At 42.9% G+C, this 25848-nt stretch overlaps 2 protein-coding genes across 3 annotated transcripts in view; one reads left to right on the top strand and one right to left on the bottom strand.

The window, feature by feature from the left end:
- The first annotated feature begins 1099 nt into the window (after positions 1–1099).
- Positions 1100–24249, top strand: VTI1B (vesicle transport through interaction with t-SNAREs 1B). Of its 2 annotated transcripts, XM_017977492.4 has the most exons (7): positions 1100–1357; positions 5420–5543; positions 14449–14507; positions 16589–16780; positions 19251–19424; positions 22236–22297; positions 23919–24249. In XM_017977492.4, the coding sequence occupies exons 2-7, from the start codon at positions 5441–5443 to the stop codon at positions 24013–24015; spliced, it is 687 nt and encodes a 228-aa protein (XP_017832981.1). In that variant the 5' UTR covers positions 1100–1357; positions 5420–5440; the 3' UTR covers positions 24016–24249. The 2 variants fall into 2 exon arrangements, with proteins under 2 accessions (XP_017832981.1, XP_009004462.1); XM_009006214.5 differs by lacking the exon at positions 5420–5543.
- Positions 23705–25848, bottom strand: part of ARG2 (arginase 2) — a 33186-nt gene continuing 31042 nt past the window's right edge. The window contains exon 8 of the mRNA XM_002754036.5: positions 23705–24681. Within this exon, the coding sequence (XP_002754082.1) occupies positions 24476–24681 (206 nt within the window). The 3' untranslated portion in view covers positions 23705–24475. The remainder of the gene's footprint in view (positions 24682–25848) is intronic.

Genomic DNA, 25848 nt, shown 5'->3' with positions numbered 1-25848 from the left:
GGACAAACACCTGTTGTGAAAAAGTGCACGAGGCAACCTAGTGCACTAGGCAGGCCTGACAGCTAGAGTATTTTGCATGTGCCCCCTACTTCTGTACGGTGACAAGTCCTAGCATTGTGTTGTGGGACTTACACAGTACATTGACGGTAACCTCAGACTTGGTCATCTCTGTGTTAGTATTTCATCCTAACCGGGTTTCTGTTTTGAATTTTTGTTTTTTGGAGACAAGGTCTCCCTCTGCCTCCCAAGCTGGAGTGCAGTGGTGGGATTTCTGCAGACAACCTTCTGGGCTCAAGTGATCCTTCTGCTTCAGCCTCTGGGGTAGCTGGGGCCAAAAGTGCGCGCCACCACGCCCGACTCCTATTTTGGGTTTCTGGTAGACCTTTCACTATTGTGCCCAGGCTGGTCTCGAACTCTTGGGTTCAAACAATCTTCCCACCTCGGCCTTCCAAAGTGCTGGGATTACAGGCGCGAGCCACTCACCCGGCTGGGTTCCACTTCTGAAAGCGTGGGGAGCCGCTGGGCCTCCCAAGGAAAGTGCTCCACCTCCCGATGGCAAGCACAGCCCCCGGCCCAGCTATCTTTCCAGGGCTGAAAAGCTAACATTCAGTCAAAACGCGAAATGATGAAGTCGGGTCAGGATGCCAAAGCAAAGCGCGATGACAGTGAGGACGACGTCTAGACACAAACACACACCAAACCACCTCGCTACCGGGCCGGAGTCCACTGCCGCGGCGAGAGCTGAAACTCGCGGCCGGGACAACGCGCGACCCCGGGACGGGATGCTCTCGGAGCCAAACTACATCCCCCGGCGTGCACTGCAGCGCCCGCCCCCTCACCCGCCGAGGGGACCCGGGAAGAAGGCGGCCGAGCTGCCCGTCTCGCAGGTCCCCTAGGGCTCTTTCGCAGCGGCGCCTTTGCCCACCCTGGACCGGGCACTTCTCGGACTCCGCGACTGCTGCTCGCCCCGGCGCGGCACCGCTGCCTCAGGAGTCGCCTGGGGCGCGCAGTTGCCTGACTTCCTGTCAGGCTTTCACGCCGGCGCTCCCGCAATCACGGGCTGGAGAGGGTGGGCGTTCCGGCTCCGGAGGACCCTGCCGTGGCCCCGGAAGAACCTCGTCCTGGGCGGCTGTGGCGCGGCGGTCGCCGTGATGGCCTCGGGGCTGGGCGGCTGACCGCCGGGCTAGGAGAAGGCACAGCGCCCCGAATCTCAGTGGCCGCTGTTCGAGCGCGGCCTGCGCCATGGCCACCTCCGCCGCCTCCTCGGAGCATTTCGAGAAGCTGCACGAGATCTTCCGCGGCCTCCATGAAGACCTGCAAGGGGTGCCCGAGCGGCTGCTGGGGACGGCGGGGACCGGTGAGGCCGGGGCGGGGGGGTCACGCCGTGGAGGGGTCACGCCGTGGGGAGCTCGGCCCCGCGCGCTTCGGCAGGAAGATTCCCCCACCTTCCTCCCAGCCCCGGGCCCGCGTCTCCTCGCTCCGCGTCCGCGGACACGCCCCCTACGACTGGCTGGGTTCCAGCCCCAGGTCTCCCTGCTGCCACTGAGAGTGAACTGGGGACGTTGCCCCGGGACGGACGTCGGGGTTCAGTTCCCTGGGATCCTTCCATGGCCTTCCACATTTTCTCGTCTCTTTTTTCACTGCGGCAAACAGAGCAGAGCAGTGGGGCTTTTGTATCTGCGGTCTTGTGGTAGAATGGGTTTCTTTCGTAGCTGTTTTTTGTTTCTTTTATGCATTTGAAAGTATTAGTTTCAAGACAGGTCTAGTTTTCACTAGACTGTCAGAGGATCTATGGCACAAAAAAAGGGTTAAAAACCCAAAGGAATCATAATTTGGGGGTGTTGGTAAATACCAGTTACTTACCAACAAGGGGACATTTAAAACCCAATTGTGACATTTAGATGTGGCCTTGTTTTGAACATTTTATACCGCTGAGACTATTTACTACCCCTTAATTTCATGAAGCAGGTTGCTACGAGTTCTGTCTGGAGGAGCTAGCGTTTTTCGGCCCTAAATCCTTAGGAAGACCTACTGTAGTTCTTGGCCTCCGAACATATAGAACTTGATGTCAAGGATAAGACTTTGAAGTTTGAAGTTTTACTGCTTTTACTTAAGGGTCAGAGTTTGGTTGTTTGCTCAACGAATTAATCAAGGTCATAGGAATTGAATGACTGTGGTGAGAATGAAATTCACGTGTTTAACATATATTTATTATGAAGCTGCTTTGTGCCAGGCACTGTTCTAGGTGCTGGTTAGTATTGCAAATTACAGTGAAAAAGACATGCACATCCCCATTCTGGCAGGTAGGTGATAAACAATATGTAATTATTAAGAGGCAGTGTTAAAGTATACAGGAAAATAAATCAGGATAAAGGAATAGGGGTGGGACTTCAGTTTTATGTTGTTATTATTTATTTATTTTTTGAGAGAGGGTCTCACTCTGTCACCCAGGCTAGAGTGCAGTGGCACGATAGCTCACTGCAACCTCCACTTTCCAGATTCAAGTGATTCTCCTGCTTCAACCTCCAGAATAGCTGGGATTACAAGCATGCCACCACCCCTGGCTAATTTGTGTGTGTGTGTGTTTTTTGTGGAGACAGGGTGTCACTGTGTTGGCCAGGCTGGTCTCTAACTCCTGACCTCAAGTGATCTGCCTTCCCTTGCAGATTTAAATAGGGTGGTTGTGAAAGTCCTCTCTGGGGAAATGGCATTTGAACAGAGACTTGAACGAAGTGAGAGAGTAAACCAGAAATCTGGAAGAAGTGACTGTCGGAAGGGGAGAATAACACAGCAAAGGCCCTTAAGCAGAAGTGAGCTTGGTGTGTTCAGAGAAGAGCAAGAGGTTCCATGTGCTTGGGAATGGGGTGAGCAAGGGAGAGAGGTAGGCAGGACCAGATCATGTAGGGCCTGTGGTCCATGGTGAAAGACTTTTCCTAAATATGATGGGATGTGGTTAAAAGGCATTGTGCAGGCTGGACGTGCCAGCTCATGACTGTAATCTCAGCTCTTTGGGAGGCTGAGACGGGTGGATCACTTGAGGTCAGGAGTTCGAGACCAGCCTGGCCAACATGGTGAAACCCCATCTTTACTAAAAATAGAAAAATTAGCCAGACATGATGGCAGTTGCCTGTAATCCCAGCTACTCCAGAGGTTGATGGGGGGAGAATCACTTGAACCCAGGAGGCGGAGGTGGCAGTGAGCCAAGATTGTGTCATTGCACTCCAGCCTGGGAGAGAGAGAGAGGCCACGTCCTGGAAAAAAAAAAAAAAAAAGAAAAAAAAATGTATTGTGTAGAACCATGGTGGGATCTGATTTATGTGATTGAAAAGTGGGCTGCAGGCTGGGTGCAGTGGCTCACACCAGTAATCCCAGCATTTGGGGAAGCCAAGGCAGGCAGATCACTTGAGGTCAGAAGTTCAGGACCAGCCTGGCCAACATAGTGAAACCTTATCTGTACTAAAAATACAAAAATTAGCTGTGCATGGTGTCACCTGCCTGTAGGCCCAGCTACTCGGGAGACTGAGGCAGGAGAATCACTTGAACTCAGGAGACAGAGTTGCAGTGAACTGAAGAAAAGAGTAAAAAAAAAGAAAAGTAGATTGCAGTCGAGGAGTGGTGGCTCACACCTGTAATCCCAGCCCTTTGGGAAGCTGAGGCAGGAATACTGATGTGTTGAGGAATTTTGAGACCAGCCTGGGCAACATGGTGAAACCCCATCTCAACAAAAAATACAATAGTTAGCCCGGCTTGGTGGTGGGTGCCTGTAGTCCCAGCTCCTGGGGAGTCTGACGTGGGAGGATCGCCTGGGCCCTGAAGCTAGTGGTTGCAGTGAGCCAAGATGCCACCACTGCACTCCAGCCTGGGTGACAGAGCAAAAATAGAAAATTGAATTCATTATTACTATAGTTTGAATGTCTCTCTAAAACTTATGTTGAAATTTATTTGCCATTTTAATTTTATTAAGAGGTAGGACTTGTAAGAAATAATTAGACCATGAGGACTCTGTCCTCATGGATTGGATTAGTGTTATCCTGAGAGTGGGTTGGTTGTTGAGGGAGTGGGTTAGTTCCACCCTCTCTTGCTTGCCTGCCATCTTGATCTGTTGCCCTTTTACTTTCTGCCACGGGCTGACCCATGGGCATCAAGAAGGCCCTTGAAAGAAACAGGCCCCTCAGCCTTGGGCTTCCCAGCCTCCAGAACTCTGAGAAATACATTTCTTTTCTTTATAAATTACCCAGACTCTGCTTTTCTGTTGTAGCAACATGAAACTAAGATAGCTGCATTCACCTTTGTTGTCTACCCCGCCTTTTTCTCCTTCCTGCAGAGAGAACAGTCAGAAATATGTGATTTTTTTTTTTTTTTTGAGATGGAGTCTTGCTCTGTCACCCAGGCTGGAGTACAGTGGTATAATCCCAGCTCACTGCAACCTCCACCTCCCGGGTTCAAGCAGTTCTCATGCCTCAGCCTCCTGTGTAGCTGGGATTATAGGCGCATGTTACCACACCCTGCTAATTTTTGTATTTTTAGTAGAAATGAAGTTTCATCATGTTGGCCAGGCTGGTCTTGAACTCCTAACTTCAAGTGATCCACCCGCCTCAGCCTCTCAAAATGCTGGGATTATAGGCGTGAGTCACTGCATCCTGCAGAAATATGCAAATTTCTACCCAACCACAACATAAGTTGCTGGTAACAGACATAGTTGTTTAATGGATAAGTAAATAAAGTATATCCATATCCCTAGAATTAGAGTAAGAAGTCCAACAACTTTACCTCCTGTTCACTACCTCATTCACATGGCCCAATAAATATTTGTTGAATAAATTGAATTTATATAAGCAAACACATGGTGCCTCATCTCTGAATCCTCTTTTTCTAGTTCGGAGACCACATCATAAACTTTTCAGAGCTTTAATGCCCATTATGAATTATTAGGCACAACACAATGTACATAATACAATCCTTGCATGTAGCTTATAGTGTCTGATTGAATTCAGTCATTTTTCAGTAAACACTTAAGATTAATATGTATCAGCCACTGTCTGGGCCCTGAGGACTTTCAGAGTTCTTACCTTAATAGGAAACAAACTTACAACAAAGTGTGTGATTAATACTAAAATAAAGTTCTTTAAGACCATAAAAAAGGCTGGGGAAGAGAGAGAAGCCTCTCATAACTTCAAAGTCAATATAATAGGTTGAATGGGAGTTTGCTAGACAGAGAAATGGGAAAAGGCAACACAAGGAGTTAAAAATGGAATACTCCCAACTCTGGAGCTTAAAATGTATGTGGGAAAGTAGTGGTAGATGGGGAAGGTGAAATACAGCCAGATTGTGAGGGGATCTTAGTGTCACATTGAGGCATTTGATATGGGAAAGTCAGTAAAGGACTTAAAGCAGTTGATTGATGTGGCTTTTCTTTCAGAAGGAGGGCGTTAATGGCTAAATGGAGGATGAGAGAGCACAAGAATCTGTGTACAGGGGACCATTAAAAACCTCTTGTGCAGTCATCTTGGTAACAGGAATCTGGAGAGTACTAAATCTAAGAGGTGCTTCGTTGTTTGTTTTTTGTTTGTTTCTTTGACACAGGGTGTCCTGCCTCCTGTCACCGAGGCTGGAGTGCAATGGCACCATCACTGCTCACTGCAGACTTAGCTTCTTGGGCTCAGGTGATCCTCCTACTTCAGCCTCCTGAGTAGCTGGGACCACAGGCGCATGCCACCAGGCCTGGCTAATTTTTTTTTAAAGTTTTAATAGAGATAGGGTCTCCCGTGTTGTCAAGGGTATTCTCTAATTCCTGGGCTCAAGTGATCCACCCATATCACATCAGCTTCTTAAAGTACTGAGATTACAGGTGTGAGCTACAGTGCCTGGCCCAGGAGGTGGTTTGGAGGCAGAAATTAACCAGTCTCATTGGTTTTGAGGAGTGAGGAAGGATTCCAGGGTGTCTGCATTTTTTCACTTGGTCAGCTGGTGAATGATGAACTTAAAAATATAAGAGGAAGAGCAGAGTTATTTGGGTTGTGGATGAGAGTATCAAAGGTACCTGTAGAATAGAGATCATAATATATGTCCATTCTAGCCTCACAAAATAGTTGTTCTTCTGCCATTAAAAATAGAGAACGATCCAAGATGGCGATCGCTAACATCCCGGGATTGCAGCTCTCAGGGAAGGCGCGGAGAACTAGAGGACGCCACACTTTCAGACAAATTCTGGTCGCTCACGGAGCAGAAGATCCCCCAGTGTAGGAAACACACGGGTGGCCAGCGCGACTCTTGTGGCTGGAGCAGCGGTTCCGCCGGCACCTCGGCGCGGCAGCTCTCGGAGCAGAGTAAACAGGTTCGGAGGACCCGCACGGGCCCCCAGCACGACACCAGAGCCCGGTGCAGCGGCTGTGACAGCACCTCGGCGCGGCAGCGCTCGGCGCAGAGTAAACGGGATCGGTTCCTCTTCTGACCGAGGTTTGGAGCCACGGGAAGGCAGAGTCACCTACTACGGACACAAGAAGGAAGCCAGACAGGAGAATCCTGGGCAGAAAAGCACCATCAGTTTTAATGCCGCTGCTCTGGCCCTGGGAACTAACAACCTGGACGTCCACTCAAGAAACCTAATCTAAAAGTTGGTAATTTCAAAGACGACAGGAGGATAAATTAACAATGATGGGAAGAAACCAGCGTAAAAAAGCTGAGAATACTCAAAGTCAGAAGGCCTCTCCCTCTAAAGATGATCACAGTTCCACATCAACAATGGAACAAGGCTTGATGGAGAACGAGCGCATCCTGATGACAGAATCACTCTTCAAGGAATGGATAATAACAAACTTCGGTGAGTTAAAAGAACATGTTGTAGCCCAACGTAAAGAAACTAGGAACTTTGAAAAAAGGTTTGATGAACTCCTATTGAGAATAGACAACTTAGAGAGGAGTATGAGTGAATTAATGGAACTGAAGAATACAATACAGGAACGCCGAGAAGTATGCACAGGTTTAAACACTCGAATTGTTCAAGCAGAAGAAGGGATATCAGAGGTCAAAGTCCAACTTAATGAAATAAAACGTGAAGAAAAGATTAGAGAAAAAAGGATAAAAAGGAATGAACAAAGTCTCCAAGAAATGTGGGACTATGTGAAAAGACCAAATTTACGTTTGATAGGTGTACCTGAATGCGACGGAGAGAATGAATCCAAGCTAGAAAATACCCTTCAGGATATTATTCAGGAAAATTTTCCTAAACTAGGAAAGCAGGTCAACATTCAACCCCAGGTAATACAGAGAACACCACAAAGATATTCCTCAAGAAGAGCAACCCCAAGGCACATAATCGTTAGATTCACCAGGGTTGAAATGAAGGAGAAAATACTAAGGGCAGCCAGAGAGAGAGGTCAGATTACCCACAAAGGCAAGCCTATCAGACTTACAGCAGATCTCTCAGCAGAAACTCTACAAGCCAGAAGAGAGTGGGGGCCAATATTCAACATCCTCAAAGAACAGAACCTTCAGGCCAGAATTTCATATCCAGCCAAACTAAACTTCACAACTGAAGGAAAAATAAAATCTTTTATGAACAATCAAGAACTCAGAGATTTTATTACTGCCAGGCCTGCTTTACAAGAGCTTCTGAAAGAAGCATTACACACAGAAAGAAACAACCAGTATTAGCCTTTCTAAAAATACACCAAAAAGTAAAGAGCACCAACATAAAGAAGAATTTACACCAACGAATGGATAAAACAGCCAGTCAACATCAAATGGCAGTAACCCTAAATTTAAACTGACTAAATCCCCTAATCAAAAGACACAGCCAAAACCCAATGGCATGTTACATCCAGACCTGTTTCATATGCAAGGATACACAAAGACTCAAAACAAAGGGATGGAGAAAGATTTACCAACCAAATGGAGAGCAAAAATAAATAATAAATAAATAAAAAGCAGGAGTTGCAATTCTCGTATCAGATAAAATAGATTTTAAAGCAACAAAGATATAGTGGTAAAAGGATCAATGCAACAACAAGAGCTAATGATCCTAACACCCAGATACGAGACTTAGATTCAATGAGACAGAAAATTAATAAGGATATCAAGGACTCGAACTCAGATCCGGAACAAGTAAACTTAATAAATATTTATAGAGCTCTCCACTTCAAATACACAAAATATACATTTTAGTCAATACCACACCACACCTACCCATAAGTTTAAATGAAACATTGATGGGCCATTATTAATACCCAATTTTTTTCAAAATAAAGCAATATTTCCATTTACTCTCCCTCTTTCTTTTCCTCTTTCTTCCTCTCCTTTACTTATTTTTTTTTTCTTTCTTTCTCTCAAAAAAAAAGAAATCAACTTGTAAACCTCTAGATCCAGGTCGGCAATGTCTCTCTCATTGCTTGATTCCCTTCCTTCCCTTCCCTCCCTTCCCTCCCTTCCCTCCCTCCCTCCCTCCCTCCCTCCCTCCCCACTTCCTCCCTTCCTTCCTTCCTTCATCCCTTCCTTCCTCCCTACCGTCCTTCTTCTCTCCCTTCCTGCCTTTCTCCCCCCCCCAAAAAAATAATAACATATGGGGGCCAGGTGTGGTGGCTTATGCCTGTATCCCAACATTTTTGGAGGCTGAAGCAGGAGGATTGCATGAGGCCAAGAGTTGGAGACCAGCCTTGGCAATGTGCTGAGCCCCTATCTCTACAAAAAGTAAAAAAAAGAAAGATTAGCTGAGTGTAGTGGTGCTCACCTGTAGTCCCAGCTTCTCAGGAGGTTGCAGCAGGAAGATCGCTTGAGTCTAGAAGTTTGAAGTACAGTGAGCCGTGATCACATCATTGCACTCTAACCTGGGTGACAGAGCAAGATCATCTCTAAAATTAACAATAAAACATTTATGAAGAATATTATGTGGATTGAGAGGCCATATAGTATAATATTTAACAGCAAGAATTCAGGAGCCAGACTGCCTGAGTATAAATCCACCTATTAATAGCAGTGTGAACTTGAACAGGTTACTTTAACCCAATTAGTTTCCTCTACAAAATGAGGATAAATCATAGTATCTACTTATAGGGTTTTTGTGAGGAGTAAATGAGTTAATACATGTAAAGTCCTTAGAATACTGCCTGATAATAGAGCTACTAGCCGTTGTTTTATTTAAATGTAAACTAAAAATACCAGCCCTGTATATAACTACTCTTACCATGTTCTTTTTTTCTAGAGCACTTATTTTCTGACACTTTCCGTATTTATGATATTTACAGTATATTGTTTGTCTTCCTTTCACTAGGACAGTGGGGTTTCAGTGTGGTTCATGAACCAGCAGCATCAGCATCTTCTAGGCTCTACCCCAGACCTATAGAATCAGAAACTTTTAACAAGAAGTGTGTTTTCACAGCTCTACAGGGGATTTCTGATGAAGGCCAAGTGTGAAAGCCACTGAGCTAGATTATAAGCTCAATATTATCTCTGGTTCCTTTCACTGTGTTTCCTTAGCACCAGAACAGTGCCTAGCACGTACTAGGTGCCCCACAGATATTTGTTAAATGATAGAATATGTGAATAGTGTGAATTGTTGGAAAGAAAATACTAATATTAATATATAATTGTGATGTATTTCTATTCTGTTTTTCATATTTTCATGACTTTAAAAATGGGTATATTCCACCTATTAAAACAACAAAAACAATATTTCTTCCAAGTACAGTCTCCATTCAGTTTCTGCCTTTGAAGGACATTAGAGACAATGTGTCCTATTTTAGGAAGTTTTTGTGGGATTGACTGTCCATAAAATGTCCACATATTATTGTATGTGGGATTGACTGTCCACATACAATAATAATTATTCCATTTAATATTTCAGTAAGTACCTGTGGCTATAATTTCTAGTCTTGGTTTTATAACCTCTGAAGAGGTCTCTCCAGTTAGCTCAGAGCACTATAATGTGCCGTAATTTCTGAGTCTAAACAATATGTTAAATGCCTGTGGTCATGATTTCTAGTTTTGGTTTTGTCATACTTGAAGACATCTCTCCTTATGTCTTAATGAGTATGGTAAAAATATTGAATTTTTTTTCCATTTTAAGTCATTTAGATTTCAGTATGTGTAACACAAGACCCTATTATTTGGGGAGCCAGAAAAAATAATCACTAATGGAGTACTGTAATCAACTGGCCAATAAACACCAATTACTTACAGACTGTAGAATTTTAACTATTTTAACTCATATTTTCTACTGAATTTTGTTTTATGCTCTTAGGTCTTCCTGCCTATTTACTTTCAGAAACAATGGTGGTTCGTATTTATTGAGCCCTTATTATATTTGGCACTTGCTAGGTGAATGTTATGTGTAACATAACAACCCATATGAGATCAGTACTCTTATAGTGCTTTTTTGCAGATGAGGAAACAGATTGGTTGAGAGGGATCTGATGCTTTTAACTACTCTATGGTGTCAACTGTCACGGTATACAAATAAAGGGTGTAAGTCCTCCATTTTGCCACAGTGAGGCGCCAAAAGCAAAGAGAGGTTCTCTAGTCATTTCAATTATGTCGTGGATGGTCAAGAGTCATACCGTTTGCTGTGGTGAACTTTCCCCTACTTTTTTTTTTTTTAAACAACAAACAGAGCCATAGGTTTTATGAGTAGTATGGAGAAAAATATCTGGAGTATCTTGTGTATATTAAGAGAGTGTCACACAGCAATGAATGAGACATAGAAAAGGGTGTGTTATTGTTTGCTCTTTCAGGCAGTAAGCACATCTAAGGAGGTTTATAGCTCAAGAATCTATGGACAAAGTAAAAATGACAAAATAAATTTCCATATTTCAGAGGAACTTAGTCTTAAGTTGAGATTATAGAACATATGCATCCAAAATGATTTATGGTCACTTAAAAAGTAGGATACATGGACAAGTGTGGTGGTTCACACCTGTAATCCCAACACTTTGGGAGGCTGAGGTGGGAGGATAGCTTGAGCCCAGGAGTCAAGACCAAGCCTAGGCAACATAGTGAGGCCCCATCTCTACCAAAAAAAAAAAAAAAAAATTAGCTGGATGTGGTGACACGCACCTGTAGTCTAAGCTACTCGGGACAGTGAGGCAGGAGAATTGCTTGAGCAGATAGATGAGAGGATTGCTTCAGCCTAGGAGGTCAAGGCTGCAGTGAGCTGTGGTCATGCCACTGCATTCCAGCCTGAGTAAGACCCTGTCTCAAAAAAAAAGATACAACTGACAGATGCTGTTGTGATTAACACAATGTAAATCTATAGAAAGCATTACAGTGACATTACATCTTCTGTAGGATTGGGTTCAAAAGTCAGGGTGTGGCCAGGTGCAGTGGCTCACGCCTGTTATCCCAGCACTTTGGGAGGCTGAAGTGGGCGAATCACAAAAGGCCAGCCTGGCCAACATGGTGAAACCCTGTCTCTACCAAAAATAGAAAAATTAGCTGGGTGTGGTGGTACACTCCTATAATCCCACCACTCAGGAGGCTGAGGCACAAGAATCGCTTGAACCCAGGAGTTGGAGATTGCAGTGAACTGAGATGATGCCACTGCACTCCAGCCTGAACAACAGAGTGAGACACAGTCTCAAAAAAAAAAAGGCAGGTCTTAAGATGAAAATCAGAGTAGACAAATCATCTAAGAAAATCTCAGGACAGCAACTGAATACCCACATTGCCATTTCTCCATAAGCCCAGCTCATCTGTTCTCTCTTGCAGTGGAAAAGATTGCTTTTCCTTTAGTTGGTGGAAGTGCTGGCTTGTATTTAGGAGTCACATTGAAAAATACATAGCTGCGGCTGGGCACGGTAGCTCACGCTTGTAATCCCAACACTTTGGGAGGTTGAGGCAGGCAGATCACAAGGTCAGGAGATCAAGACCATTCTGGCCAACATGGTGAAACCCCGTTTCTACTAAAAATACAAAAATTAACTGGGTGTGGTGGCATGGACCTGTAACCCCAGCTACCCAGGAGGCTGAGGCAAGAGAATTGCTTGAACCAGGGAGTCAGAGGTTGCAGTGAGCCAAGATCGTGCCATTGCATTCCAGCCTGGCGACAGTGAGACTCCATCTCAAAAAAAAGAAAAATACATAGCTTTAAAAGACCGTATCTCCATACAGCATAGATGAACCTTGACTTTATGCTAAGTGAAATAAGCTAAACACAAAGGACAAATATTGTATGATTCCACTTAATGGTGCACCTGGAATAGTCAAATTCATAGAATGGGGAGGTATTTCAGTCTAAGATGATGAATAGTTAGTGGTGATGGCTCCACAACAGAGTGAATGTACTTAAATGCCACTACGATATACACTTCAAAATGGTCAAAATGGTAATGTGACATATATTTTGTCACAATTTAAAAAAAGAAACAAAGACTGTATCCCCAGTCTGTGAAGGTAATTCCAAAAGACACGTTCAAAAAGGCAGAGGTTGCAGTGAACTGAGATTGCACCACTGCACTCTAGCCTGGGTGACAAGCGAGACTCTGTTTCTGAAAAAAAAAAAAGAAAGAAAGAAAAAAACATTGTTAACGATGGCAACTTTCTGGTGATAAGTAGATTGCATGTAGATTTCCAGGAAGAACATTCATTTGGATGTATAAATTTTTTTTAAATGAAGCTCCTCATGAACGGCGCTAATTTTTGCTTGTTAGTTATTAGAGGATGACCTACTTCCTCGTTTTATAGTCAGTGAAGGAAGAGGTCAGTTCCCAAAGAAATGAAGGAAATTATCCAAGCTTACATGCTGAGGCAGGCCCCAACCAGGCACCAGAACCTCACCCCCCTGACTAACCAGGGATTTTACCCATACAACTGTTTACCAGCATTCTGGTACCAACTTCATAATTTTTGCCACATCCAAGTTCCGTTACTGTTACTTAATCATTTTCTTTATGTCAGCTTATTTCATCTCAAATATATTTATTTAAAACAAAGTTACTTAAAAATGAATCTTGGTTTAATTTTAGATGGAAAACCTGTAGTATAAGTGATCAGAAAATACAATGAAGACAATACTGTTTTAGTTCGATGTTGTTAGGCCTGTAATCCCAGCACTTTGGAAGGTCAAGGTGGACGGATCACCAGGTCAAGAGATCGAGACCATCCTGGCCAACATGGTGAAACCCCGTCTCTACTAAAAATACAAAAATTAGCTGGGTGTGGTGGCGTGCCCCTGTAGTCCCAGCTACTCGGGAGGCTGAGGCAGGAGAATTGCTTGAACCCGGGAGGTGGAGGTTGCAGTGAGCAGAGATTGTGCCACTGCACTCCAGCCTGATGCCTGGCAACAGAGCGAGACTCTGTTTCAAAAAAAAAAAAAGCTGAAGCCTGTTCTATTTTTGTTCAAAGGGGAGATTAGTAATTTTTAGGTGTTAAAGATACACTCACCAAAGTGACTGACTGGGAAAGGCTGAAAGGGAGCTGAAAGGCGAATGAATAACATTCTCATTGTGTGAGTCATTACCAGTGCCACACCCAGAGAAAAACAGGCACCATACCAGGCAGCCTCCCAGCAAGCAGAGTAGGTAGATTTTTAAATTCGTTTTGCAGAAAAGTAGTAGATATGAGTTAGCATAGAAGTGGTTCACTGTGGGCATGAAGGTGAGGAGTTTCAGAGAGTCACTATTGGTAAACATTCTTACTAATAAAAGTGTGCCTAGTCCCTTAGGATGAGGGAAAAGAAAAGGTTGAGAATGATTAACTTAAAACTGTAGTATTTCTTGGAGGGATGCTGTCGGCTTTGGGGACCAAGTAATTATGCGGCGCTGTCCGAAATGTGGGTATTCTTGTTCCCTGAGTACTAAATGCCAATAAGAATAATTCTTTTCTCAGCCAGGCACCGTGGCTCATGCCCATAATCCCAGCACTTTTGGGGGCTGAGGTATGTGGATCATCTGAGGTCAGGAGTTCAAGACCAGGCTAGCCAACATGGTGAAACCCCGTCTCTACTAAAAATAAAAATAAAAATACTTTTTTCTCTTTCCTCCTCCTCGGTCATTGTGATAAGTTCCTATACATTTTATTTGTTTATCTATTTGAGACAGAGTCTTGCTGTGTTACCCAGGCTAGAGTGTAGTGGTGCAGTCTTGGCTCACTGCAGCCTCAGCCTCCTGGGTTCAAGCAGTTCTCCTGCTTCAGCCTCCCAAGTGGCTGGGATTACAGGCATGTGCCACCATACCTGGCTAATTTTTGTATTTTTAGCAGAGATGAGGTTTCACCATGTTGGCCAGGCTGGTCTCGAACTCCTGACCTCAAGTGATCCACCTGCCTCGGCCTCCCAAAGTGCTGGGATGACAGATGTAAGCCACCAAGCCCGGCCTGTGTCATTTTTAAATGCCTGTTTAAGATGACTGAGTACTACTCTCACTAGGGGAGGAATAAGAAGCTTATTCTAAGCAGAGGGAATGGCCTTTACAAATGTGTGGAAATAGTAATAAGCATTTGAAACTTATCTGCATTTTCTAGAAGAGAAGAAGAAGTTGATCAGGGATTTTGATGAAAAACAACAGGAAGCAAATGAAACGGTGAGAGTGAAAAAATTTTGTTTCTTCTACGTGGTCTTCCTCTTTTCCAGAAGTAATGCTATGAACTGATCACAGATTAACTTCCTGTCTGTTGATCTTGATTTTGACTGTTTTTTACTAAATGAAGCCAACTGATGGGGATGGGTATTAAGGAGGTTTGACAAACACAAATGGGTAAAACCTGAAGACTCTCCTGAAATATGAGTCTTTGATAATATATTGCTGATGTGAGTAGTAAGGGCATTCTCATACCCTTACCCAAGCAGTCTCTTAAAATCTCTTTTTAAGAGCTGGCCATTAAGATAGGTTACTGGCCAGTGTGGTGGCTCACACCTATAATACCAACACTTTGAGATGCCAGGGCAGGAGGATCACTTGAGGCCAGAAGTTCAAGACCAGCTTGGGCAACATAGGGAGACCCCCATCTCTTCCAAAAAAAAAAAATTACACAGGATTGGTGGTGCATGCCTCTGGACCCAGCTACTCAGGAGGCTGAGGTGGGAGGATCACTTTAGCCTGAAAGGTCATGATCACACCACTGCACTCCAGTGTGGGTGACAGAGCAAGACCCTGCTTCAAAAAAAAGAAAAAAACTGTTCTTTGTTAAACTTACTGACACAGAAAATGTAGCTCAGAGGTGATTCTAACCATGTCCCTTTCTGTCTTAAAAGACAGCATTGTAGCTGGACTTGGTACCTCAGGCAAGACATGCATGAGCTTCAGGTGGGACCTAAAGTTTGTCAGAAGTTGCTTCTCTTCACTTGTGGCTTTTCTTTAAAAAAAAAAGTTTGTTTTTCCTCCAGCTCTATGGAAGCAAGAGTCCTTTGACTCCATTTCATTATACTCTAGCAAACCCATTAAGACTGGGGCCAAAATCCTGGTCCCTGCTAGAACCCTGCAGAAATAGTTGCCCCTGCTTTTGCCATCCCAGAGCAGATGGAGAAAAAAATTCTGTTTTAGCCAGCGAACTGCCTTCTTGCCTGTTGAAGATCAACTTCTCAATTTCCCAGTTATCCCAGTGAAAAAGAAGCACATCTGCATCCTTTTCTCTGTTTTGCATGTGCTTTATGAAGGACCAGGCTACCAGACTGTGGAAACTATCTTCTTCCTAATGGGAGTACTAGGAATTTTTCTTAATACCTGTGTACAGCTGGGCATGTCCATGATACCTGTTTGTAGCCATTCTCCTGTTTTGATTAACATATTGGTAGCCTTTTAAAAATCTAGCTACTACTGATTTGTTTGGTGCTCAGATACTTGTTTTCTTCGAACTCAACAAAATAATCCTACCTTGACCATTCCAGGCAGATGAAAATAATTTAGGGCTGCTTGTGAACATCCCCAGGTGTTACATTTTACTTATCCTAGAAGAATGGAAGTCTGATTCCTCTAAAGCACCTGCTCTGAGGTGGGCCCCTGGTTGTCTCTGACATGGAGACAAACATGATTGATTTTCAGAAAGAGGAGCAGGAAAAGTTTTTAGTACAGTAGACTTCAAAGCACTTCTTGATGGCAGTGTTCAACCGTATATTGAAGAGAGCCAAGAATTTGAAGATTTTGAATCCTGACTCCTTTTTAATTTTATTTTTATAGAGATGAGGTCTTGCTGTGTTGCCCAGGCTATGCTCAAATGATCCTTCTGCCTAGGCCTCCCAAAGGGCTGAGATTAGAAGCAGGAGCCACTATGCCTGGTCCAGACTCCTCCTTTTTGTGTAATCTTTAGCAGGTTTCTGTAAATCATATATGAAATGGAACATTTGCTACCTTATTGATTTGTTATGAGGATTAAATGGAGGATATATAGAAACATGTTTAGTAAGCTCTAAAATACTTTTGTCTCTCCATTCATTCATTCAGTTCATATATTTTGAATGCTTGCTCTGTGCTTGCTGGGCACTGTGCTAGGCATTTGGATTGAGAAGAACATCCCAGAAATGGTCCTGCCTTATGTAGCATATGGTTGAATTATTTACTTGGTGTAGTCCAAATAAATAAGTAGTTTGATTAATCCAAACTAGGCATATTTCCAAATGAGTGAGGGAAGAACCAGGCCATCTACTCACTACTTTCTGCCTTCCCAGCTGGCAGAGATGGAGGAGGAGCTACGTTATGCACCCCTCTCTTTCCGTAACCCCATGATGTCTAAGCTTCGAAACTACCGGAAGGACCTTGCCAAAATCCATCGGGAGGTGAGAAGCACACCTTTGACAGCCACGCCTGGAGGCCGAGGAGATATGAAGTATGGCATATATGCTGTAGAAAATGAGCATATGGTAAGTTTTAGCTTCCTTTTTTTTCCTTAAGGGCCTGTGGTACAAAAATTAACCATATCGTTGGATTATTTCATGTTTTCAGTGTATACTAGAAAATATTTTTTTCACCCTTATCCTCTTTTCTGCATCCAGCTCCTGTTATTCCCTTGGTATATGCTCTATTTAATGTAGCCCTTTCTAATCATATGCATATTTAGATTTCCTTTTATCCTTAATATAATACAGTCTTATAATAAAAATAGTGCTTTGTATATAGTAGTATATAAGTGTTACTTATTTTTTCTGGATTCTGACCCATTGATCTAATTTCTTCTTGATCTTTTTTATTCTTTCATATAAATTTTAGAATCACTTTCTCAAGTATGCCTGGAAAATTCCATTAGGTTTCTAATTTATCAGAGTATTGTTTCAAAATCAATCCAAGCTTTCCTTTACCTTAATGTCAAGATGGCCCAGCAACTGAGATACTGTAGCCAATGCAGGGTGCTTCTCGTGGAGCTTTTTATCATTTTATTCTGTGGTAATGGAAAGTGAGCCAGACTGCTCTCTAGTTTTCAGGATTCTAATTTATAAGATTGGACTAATTGAACATCTGTATTCTGAAACCATCTAAGAAGCTAGTCGTTAAAGAAATTAAACGTCTGAAAGGTTAAATGTGCTGCATTTGGTCTATCTTCCATAAACACAACACAAAGTAAGACTTGCCTGGCAAGTAACACAGAAGAGAGATGGAAAGGGGCCCACCAGTGCAGTCTGAACAGAGGTAGAAAGGCTCATACTACAGTTTTAAACAACTCCTGTTTCATGATGCATCCTGATTATAGTTTAAGAGACATTGAAAATGATATTGGCTTGACATTGCTGATGCAAAACTAGACATTTTGAGGCTGATGTTTTTAAAATTTTCGCACAGATGTACGAGGGATCGTCACAGATTAGAAGCTGACAGATCACTTGAAAAGGGAGGCTGGAAAAGGGCAGGCGGGTGGAGTGTGGTTCTACTGGTTTTATTTGAACCTCATTTAGTGGTTTCCTCATCTACTGGTCTATATGCTATTTATCAAGTGAAAATGCTACAGAGCACCTGACATGGTGGCTCATGCCTGTGCCTGTAATCCCAGCACTTTGGGAGGCTGAGGCTGGCAGATCACCTGAGATCAGGAGTTCGAGACCAGCCTGGCCAACATGGGGAAACTCTGTCTCTACTAAAAATACAAAATTAGCCAGGTGTGTTGGCGGGTGCCTGTAATCCCAGCCACTCGGGAGGCTGAGGCAGAGGCTGCAGTGAGCTGAGATCACGCCACTGCACTCCAGTGAGACTTTGTCTCAAGAAAAAAGAAAATGCTACTTCTTGCTACTTCTGGTCTGAGAGCCAATCTTTTGGCTTCTTGATGATCCTACTGCCAGTGGTCACCTGCTCTGTAATAAGCCTCTGTGAGCTGGGTACCTTTTGATTGTGTGTGTGTGTGTGTGTGTGTGTGTGTGCTTTGAACAGCTAAGAACTTAGAGCTGCTGCCATTTCTGTCAGTGGTTATTAATTCTGGCCTGACAAAAGCTACTTTCATCTTCATGCTGTCTGCATTTAGGATTACAGGTTTTGGTGAGGATTTAGAAAATTAGGGTACTTGAGAAATTAGGGCAGCTGGGGAAGCTTGCTCAAGCCCCAGACACTAATTTCCCTGAGACCAGATCACCCCCAGTGTGGCAGCTCAGGGTTTTTTGTTTGACCTCAGGTGAAGTTCTTTGTGGAGCTCATCAAGAGTGAACCACATACATTTTTTTCCAGAATGTGGTAGTGTCTCAGACTTCTAAATGATTTCTTTACATGCTGAAAAAGAAGAATTTATTCATCTAGGCAATTCCACCCTGAACACACCCTATCTCAGAAGCTAAGGCCTGGTTAGTACTTGGATGGGAGACCCCCTGTAAATACCAGGTGCCAGAGGCTTAAAACGAAGAAAAGAATAGCTCATTCATGATCCTTCAATCCTCAGTCCCAGTCAAGTGGGTATCTTCAGTGAATTAATTTTTTTTCTAGGGCTGCAGAGTTTAGTTGGTTTGCCCATATTACTATCAAAGTTACAGGCTATATGCATTATCAGGTAGCTTCTACACCTGCCACATCTGGGCTGCCACCTTTCAGAAGTTGATAGTCCAGGAAACATATGGACCAGTTCAAATTCATCACCAACACAGGGAAAGTGCTCCAGTATTTTTAATCCATCTTTCCTTGCCTCGTGTAAGTGTAAAAGGCAGTGGAGTAAGGGTATTGTGATCCTATTAATTGGATTTCCGGTTATGCTTTAGTCTATAACCTTGAAAAGAATCATTAGCTTTGGTTCTGTCTTAAAAGGAATGAAAATTATTGCTTACTGTATCCCTTCTTACATGGGGAAGGTCAGGAGGAATATGCTGGCAATGAATTTATAATGGAAGAAGTCTTAACATTTGTCTTCCATACTCCTTTCAGAATCGGCTGCAGTCTCAAAGGTCACTGCTTCTACAAGGCACTGAAAGCCTGAACCGGGCCACCCAAAGTATTGAACGTTCTCATCGGATTGCCACGGAGACTGACCAGATTGGTTCAGAAATCATAGAAGAGCTGGGGGAACAACGAGACCAGTTAGAACGCACAAAGAATAGAGTAAGGCTGGGCAGAAAGGGAAAGGGGCAAGTATGGGGAAATTGAGAGGCCACTGCACCTGGAAACCATACTAAGACCAAAAGCTACGGCAGTTCTGAATTCAGGGAATAGTCTTTTTTAGGTTCTTATGCTTCTCTCAATTTTTATTTATTTATTTATTTATTTATATTTTTTGAGATGGAGTCTTGCTTTGTTGCCCAGGCTGGAGTGCAGTGGTGTGCTCCGCTCACTGCAACCTCTGCATCCTGGGTTCAAGCGATTCTCCTGCCTCACCCTCCCGAGTAGCTGGGATTACAGGCATGTGCCACCACACCCAGCCAAGTTTTGTATTTTTAGTAGTGATGGCATTTCACCATGTTGGCCTGGCTGATCTTGAACTCCTGATCTCAGGTGATCCACCTGGCTCAGCCTCCCACAGTGCTAGGATTACAGGCATGAGCCGCTGTACGCGGCTGCTTTTCTCAATTTTTAAGTTTGCTTGGCTGAGAGATCTCTGTTAGAAGTAATTTTACTCCTAAGATTTAGACATCATTGGAAATTTTTGCTTCAATGAAAGGAAAAAATGACAGAAGGAACCTGATTTATGCACTTAAAAGATTACAGGAATTAAAAGCTGCCAATATGAGATTTTAATTTCTCATACATCTAGTACAGTATTCTGCTATTCTTATGAAAACATCATCTACTTACACCCTGTCATTTAGAGTTGAGGCTATTTTCCAGATTTCCTAAAATAGTACCACTGTTTATAGGCAGTTTATAGATTATATAAATTATGGTTCAATTCTAGACTATAACTCTTTACTATTATATAATACTTAAAAAAAAAAAAAAGCAATAGGGAAAAAAATCTCTAAGGATTATCCAGTAAGGTAAGCTGGATCATTGTGGAAAGAAAACAAATATTTAAACCAAGTGACGACTGTATCAGGGAACTCTAGTTTGCTGTCACTCTGAGAGACTCCGAAAAAGAACTCATTTATTTTTTCCTTTCCATAAATAGTTAACCTTCATAGGAATTTTTTAGTTTTTTAGAGACAGGGTCTTGGTCTATCACCCAGGCTGTAGTGCAGCAGTGCAATTATAGCTTACGGTACCTTCAAACTCCTGGGCTCAAGTGATCCTTGTGTGTAGCTGGGACTACAGGCATGTGCCACTGTGCCTGGCTAATTGTAATTTTTTGTAAAGACCAGGTCTCACTGTGTTGGTGAGGTTGCTCTTGAATTCCTGGGCTCAAGTAATCATTCCACTTTGGCCTCCCAAAACTCTGGGATTACAGCCACTGTGCCTGGCTGGAATTTTAAATTAGTACAGTTTGCCAATAGAATGTGTATTCTTAATAGCAGAAGGCAAATCAGATTGAAAAACATACTGGGACCAAGATTTGGACAGGAAAATACTAGCTCAGTGTGAAGATTTGAGTAGATCTTAATAGCTAGAATTCTCCATTAAGTCAGAGTAATGCCCTTCCCTCTTCAGTGAAAATTCACAATAAAGTACTAAATTCAAGGCAAGCTATGAAGAATATAATTTGCTTACAGATCATAGGGGTTCTGGTTTTTGAACATACCAAGTAGATTGGTTGAATTTAAAAGCCCAGGAGGCCAGGCTTACACCTATAATCCTAGTACTTTGGGAGGCTGAGGTGGGAGGATGGCTTGAGCCCAGGAGTTTGAAACCAGCCTGGGCAACATAGTGAAACCCCATCTCTACTAAAAATCAAAAAAAGTAGGGTGTGGTGGTACACAACTGTGATCCCAGCTACTTGGGAGACTGAGCTGGGAGTGTTACTTGAATCTGGGAGGTTGAGGCCGCAGTGAGCTGCGACTGCAGCACTGCACTCCAGCCTGAGTGATGGAGCAAGACCCTGTCTCAAATAAATAAAAGCCAAGGAATAAGCTGAGAGATCAGCTTACCAAGGCCACTGGGGAATGGGAACAGATGGCAGGTGGACATCTGCTGGAGGTGAAATATCCTCCAGCTGTCCAGATTAGTAGCAGGCAGTTGAAAGTTCCATGGAGGTTAATTCCTTTCACAATTCAATGTAACTGTCTCTTAAGAGGGTAAAGAAAAAAGATAACGAGATCCCAAAAGCAGTAACACACTAACCTACAAATACAAATGCAGCCAGACGTGGTGGCTCACGCCTGTAATCCCAGCACTTTGGGAGGCCAAGGCAGGCAGATCACGAGGTTAGGAGTTCTAGACCAGCCTAGCCAATGTAATGAAAACCCTGTCTCTACTAAAAAAATAAAAATACAAAAATGAGCCAGGCATGGTGGCAGGCACCTGTAATCCTAGATACTTGGGAGGCTGAGGCAGGAGAATCGCTTGAACTTGGGAGGCAGAAGTTGCAGTGAGCCGAGATTGCACTATTACACCCCAGCCCAGGTGACAGTGCAACACTCTTTCTCAAAACAAAAACAAAAAGCAAATGCCACCTCAAGAAGCTGTCCTGAAATCTGGCTGATGAAATTCAGATCTTAAGTTCCTCTGCAGTCACTGGTTGTCCAATCTGCTGGCTGTACTTGAAGGCTTCCCTTTTGGAGTAGCCATAGTGAAAGATTAGCTCAGTCTCAGGAGTCCATCCCTGGCAGCAACCTAGGAATATAATGATTCGTAAGCCTACTTAATGAATACTAAAATATCTTGTCCTTTCCAGGTTCTACTTATACGCAAAGGCCATCATTTAAATTGGCTTGATTTCTTGGAATTTTTCAACAGCCCTTAATGCCCACTGTTAATCTAGGGATATTAAAATTGTACAGAATGTACTTTTGAAAGGAAATAATCACTCTTTTCTCTTCTCAGCTGGTAAACACAAGTGAAAACTTGAGCAAAAGTCGAAAGATTCTCCGTTCAATGTCCAGAAAGTAAGTTTTTAAAAGTCATGAAATTTGTCTTAATGTCTTTCAACCAAAAAGCTTAAAATAGTGACTTACAAAAGTCCTAATAAAGCACCTCAGCAGTTGATGCCAGATAGTCCCCGTATACTCAGTGCTACCCAGCAGATCAGAAGAAATACACTAAGGAATATGGTCTTGGATAAGTAGCTCAGGATAAAATCATTTGTTAAAAGAATATACTGCTTTGACTTAGAGCAGTGAAAAATTTCTCCACTGAAAGGACATTTAATCACAGCTGATGTTCGTTAGAGAACGCAGCACGTGGGAATAACAGAGCTTCCTATTCCTTGAAATATATTTGTAAAATCTCTATTAGAAAGCAGTTTTCACTTGCATAGTACTTGTGTTTTGGCTCTGTTTGCCCTTCATGGGAGTCAGCACCTTTTCTGGAAGTTCTGTCTTGTTAGCAAGAAGTAGATTTTTAAAAATAAAACCCTTAGGGAGTTGTCAGGGTTGGTGGGCATTAACTGAGGCAAGATGCTGTAGAATCTGCTGGCACTGCCAGATTGCCCAGAGGACCTGGAGCATTGCTTCACACAGGCATTTTGAAAATGAAGCTCCAGGAAACACAAGCTGTTTCAGGAGGAGAACGGAATTCTTGGCATCTAAAGGGTGGTGGAGCTGATGACCTCCTATATAGAGCCACCATGGTTCTCAATTGGTGAAGCAGCATATGCCATGCATCATCAGTTGGCTATGGTTTCATTTCCCAAGAAACAGGATTGACCAGTCATCACAGTGACTTAATTCAGTTTCATTCAGCTCTCTATGGACTCTTAGTCTGATAAATAGCCCTTTTTGAAGATCTCTAAGCCCTTCTTTGAAGATCAATATTTGAATTGTACTAACTGCCACCAGTAAAGTAGTCTTTACCAAAAGTAAAAAACAAAACCCTTGTGCTAATAGCAACAAATCCAGGGCAGAAATATTGCCACTGAGGTTGAAATTGGGTTTAAGAGAGGATTGTGTGTGACCTTGTGTACAGGTGGCCTAGCATAAAACAAAACTACAACTCAGTCATGTAACTAGCAGGAGGGGTGAGATTTTTCTACAGTGGTAAATTCTTTGTGGAAGAGGAAGAAGCCTAGAGTGAACATGAGAACCAGAGGTTGGATTTTTAAGCTCCTGTACTACCTTTATAACATATCCATTTGGGTTGATAGGAGAGCAAAGGGAAAAATAGGGCAGAGGAATAGAAGTTTACAAGGGATTGAAAGGTATTACCCAGGCTTCTAAGTTACTTTATCCTAGGGCAGGACCCATTCTGAACAGGATGTATATTTGATTACTTTTTCTCGATAACCCCTCTTTCTAGAAAAGCTATTTTTAAAGGAAATAACTACTGTTTGAAGACATTTCAGAGTCAAGAAATCATTTTTGTGCTTTGGTTTTTATTGTCTCAGTTTAACATTACTGTGAGGTAGACAGTATTATTCCTAAGTGACAGCTAAAGAACCTTATATGTACTTCCTGCTAAGTGGCTGTGTGATCAGACAAACAGCCTCAGAGTATCCAGCCTTGGTCCCAGGTCAAACCCCAAAGTAGGTTATCCAAAATTCTGACTACTCCCCACTTTGTTTCTTTGTAGAGTGACAACCAACAAGCTGCTGCTTTCCATCATCATCTTACTGGAGCTCGCCATCCTGGGAGGCCTGGTTTACTACAAATTCTTTCGCAGCCATTGAACTTCCTATAGAAAAGGGTTTGTGGACCAGACTTTGACCTTGTGAATGCATGATGTTAGGGATGTGGATAGAATAAGCATATTGCTGCTGTGGGCTAACAGTTCAGGGGTGCACTGTGTAGCCAGACTGTGGGAGAAGGGAAGGAAAGATGGAAAGCCACTTAAATGTGAAGGAACAGCAACAAGACCAATATGATATACCAAGGTAATAAATGCTGTTTATGACTTCTTTAAATTTACATAGTACTGTAGCATATTAATACCCTGTGAACTGCAAAAAAAACCAAATACATTTATAGTAGTATTGGTCACCAAAATAGAAGGGAAACTTTACATTTGTGAGAATATGCAGATATTCTCATTAAGGCAGTATTGACCAGACAGCCATTTAGTATCTGTCCCCTCAAATGCCTCATAATTCTGGAATGCCCATTGTGAAATATGTCAGTGCACAGTATCTCCTAAATTCTCACACGTGCTTGATTTTCCGATTCATCTGGTGAACTGGGAGTAGGAAGTTGGTCATAGACAATGTGCCCTCCTTCCCTTGTCTGACCAAAACTTGAAGCAATCACATCCACTGCCAGGTTAGCTGTAGTCTTTGCCTCTTCCTCTGAGGTGGCCAACTGAGGATTGACTTCTACAAGATCCAGTGCCGACAACAACCCTGGAAGAACAAAGTGTAACAAAACCTCAGATTCCTTTGCTGCTACTCAGTGAGGGTCATCCCACTGGGACAGGGAGAACAAGCCAAGGTAAAAACAAGAGTCAATTTTGTAGTAAATACCTATTTTCAGGAAGTCCCTTGCACCTCATCCTCTTAGCCATGAATTTAACTTAAAATTCTGTTATGCTACAGTAGATTAAAAGAAAACTTTATGATAATGAAGTAAACCATCCCTGTTCAACTAACATAATAGGTATAATTGTCAGGCTTTCTGGAAAAGGCTTGGTGTGGGGTCAGGGGGTTTTCAACCTGCTTATTAGAACAATGTATGCCATCTCCAGTATGACTAGGAACCTTCTAGATGCCTGCCTGGAAATGAATCAAGTATGAAGGCAGAGGAAGTCTCCCACTTTTCACTAGCCAGAACTCCATTCCTACTTTTGAACTCTAATGCTCTATCTGTATCTATTAGAGCACCACACCATATATCCTGAAATGTAGTTATTACTGCAAACTTCATTCTCACCCCTGCAGGCCTGAGCTCTGGAGGCAGGTTCCACATCTGACACATGTTTTTTCTCCCAGCAGACTGACCCAGTCTCTTGCACTTGATCAAGAGAAGATTCAGCCATTTGTTAAGGTTTGAGAACTTGTGTCAAAGCTCTCAGTAGTGTTCCTTTTGCCTGGAGCAGGTGGAAGGGAAGCTTAGACCAGAAGACTCTGTACAGACCCACTACCATGCCCACCCCTCTAAATGCCTCATTTCTCCATAGAATTTAACTTTTTAATTAGTTATTCTGGGTGAAGGGTGATCTGAACAAGCTAGTATTCAAGAATACAAGTATCTAAGAATATTTAGGGTGGCCATAAAGTCTGGAAACATGTGTGAATGTACCCAATGGTTTATTGATATTACACTATAGTACATGATGTGCACAATGCCATCATGTCCCTTCAGCATATTCCCTTATTAGCAATGCATAGTCGAGTGTACAGTGCCAAACTGCAATGAACAAGTGTATTACTGTAGCATTTCCATCATTTCCTGCGCATGGACACCTGTGTTCCTGATTTGTCTCTGATTTCCACTGACTAAACCTGCACCTTTAGCATATCCCAGAAGTGGTAATCAAGGTTTGCCTTATTAGCAATACATGTATGACTTAT

Source organism: Callithrix jacchus, chromosome 8 (genome assembly GCF_049354715.1).
Source record: "Callithrix jacchus isolate 240 chromosome 8, calJac240_pri, whole genome shotgun sequence".
NCBI classification, from domain to species: domain Eukaryota; kingdom Metazoa; phylum Chordata; class Mammalia; order Primates; family Cebidae; genus Callithrix; species Callithrix jacchus.
This window is presented reverse-complemented; position numbering and strand designations above follow the sequence as displayed.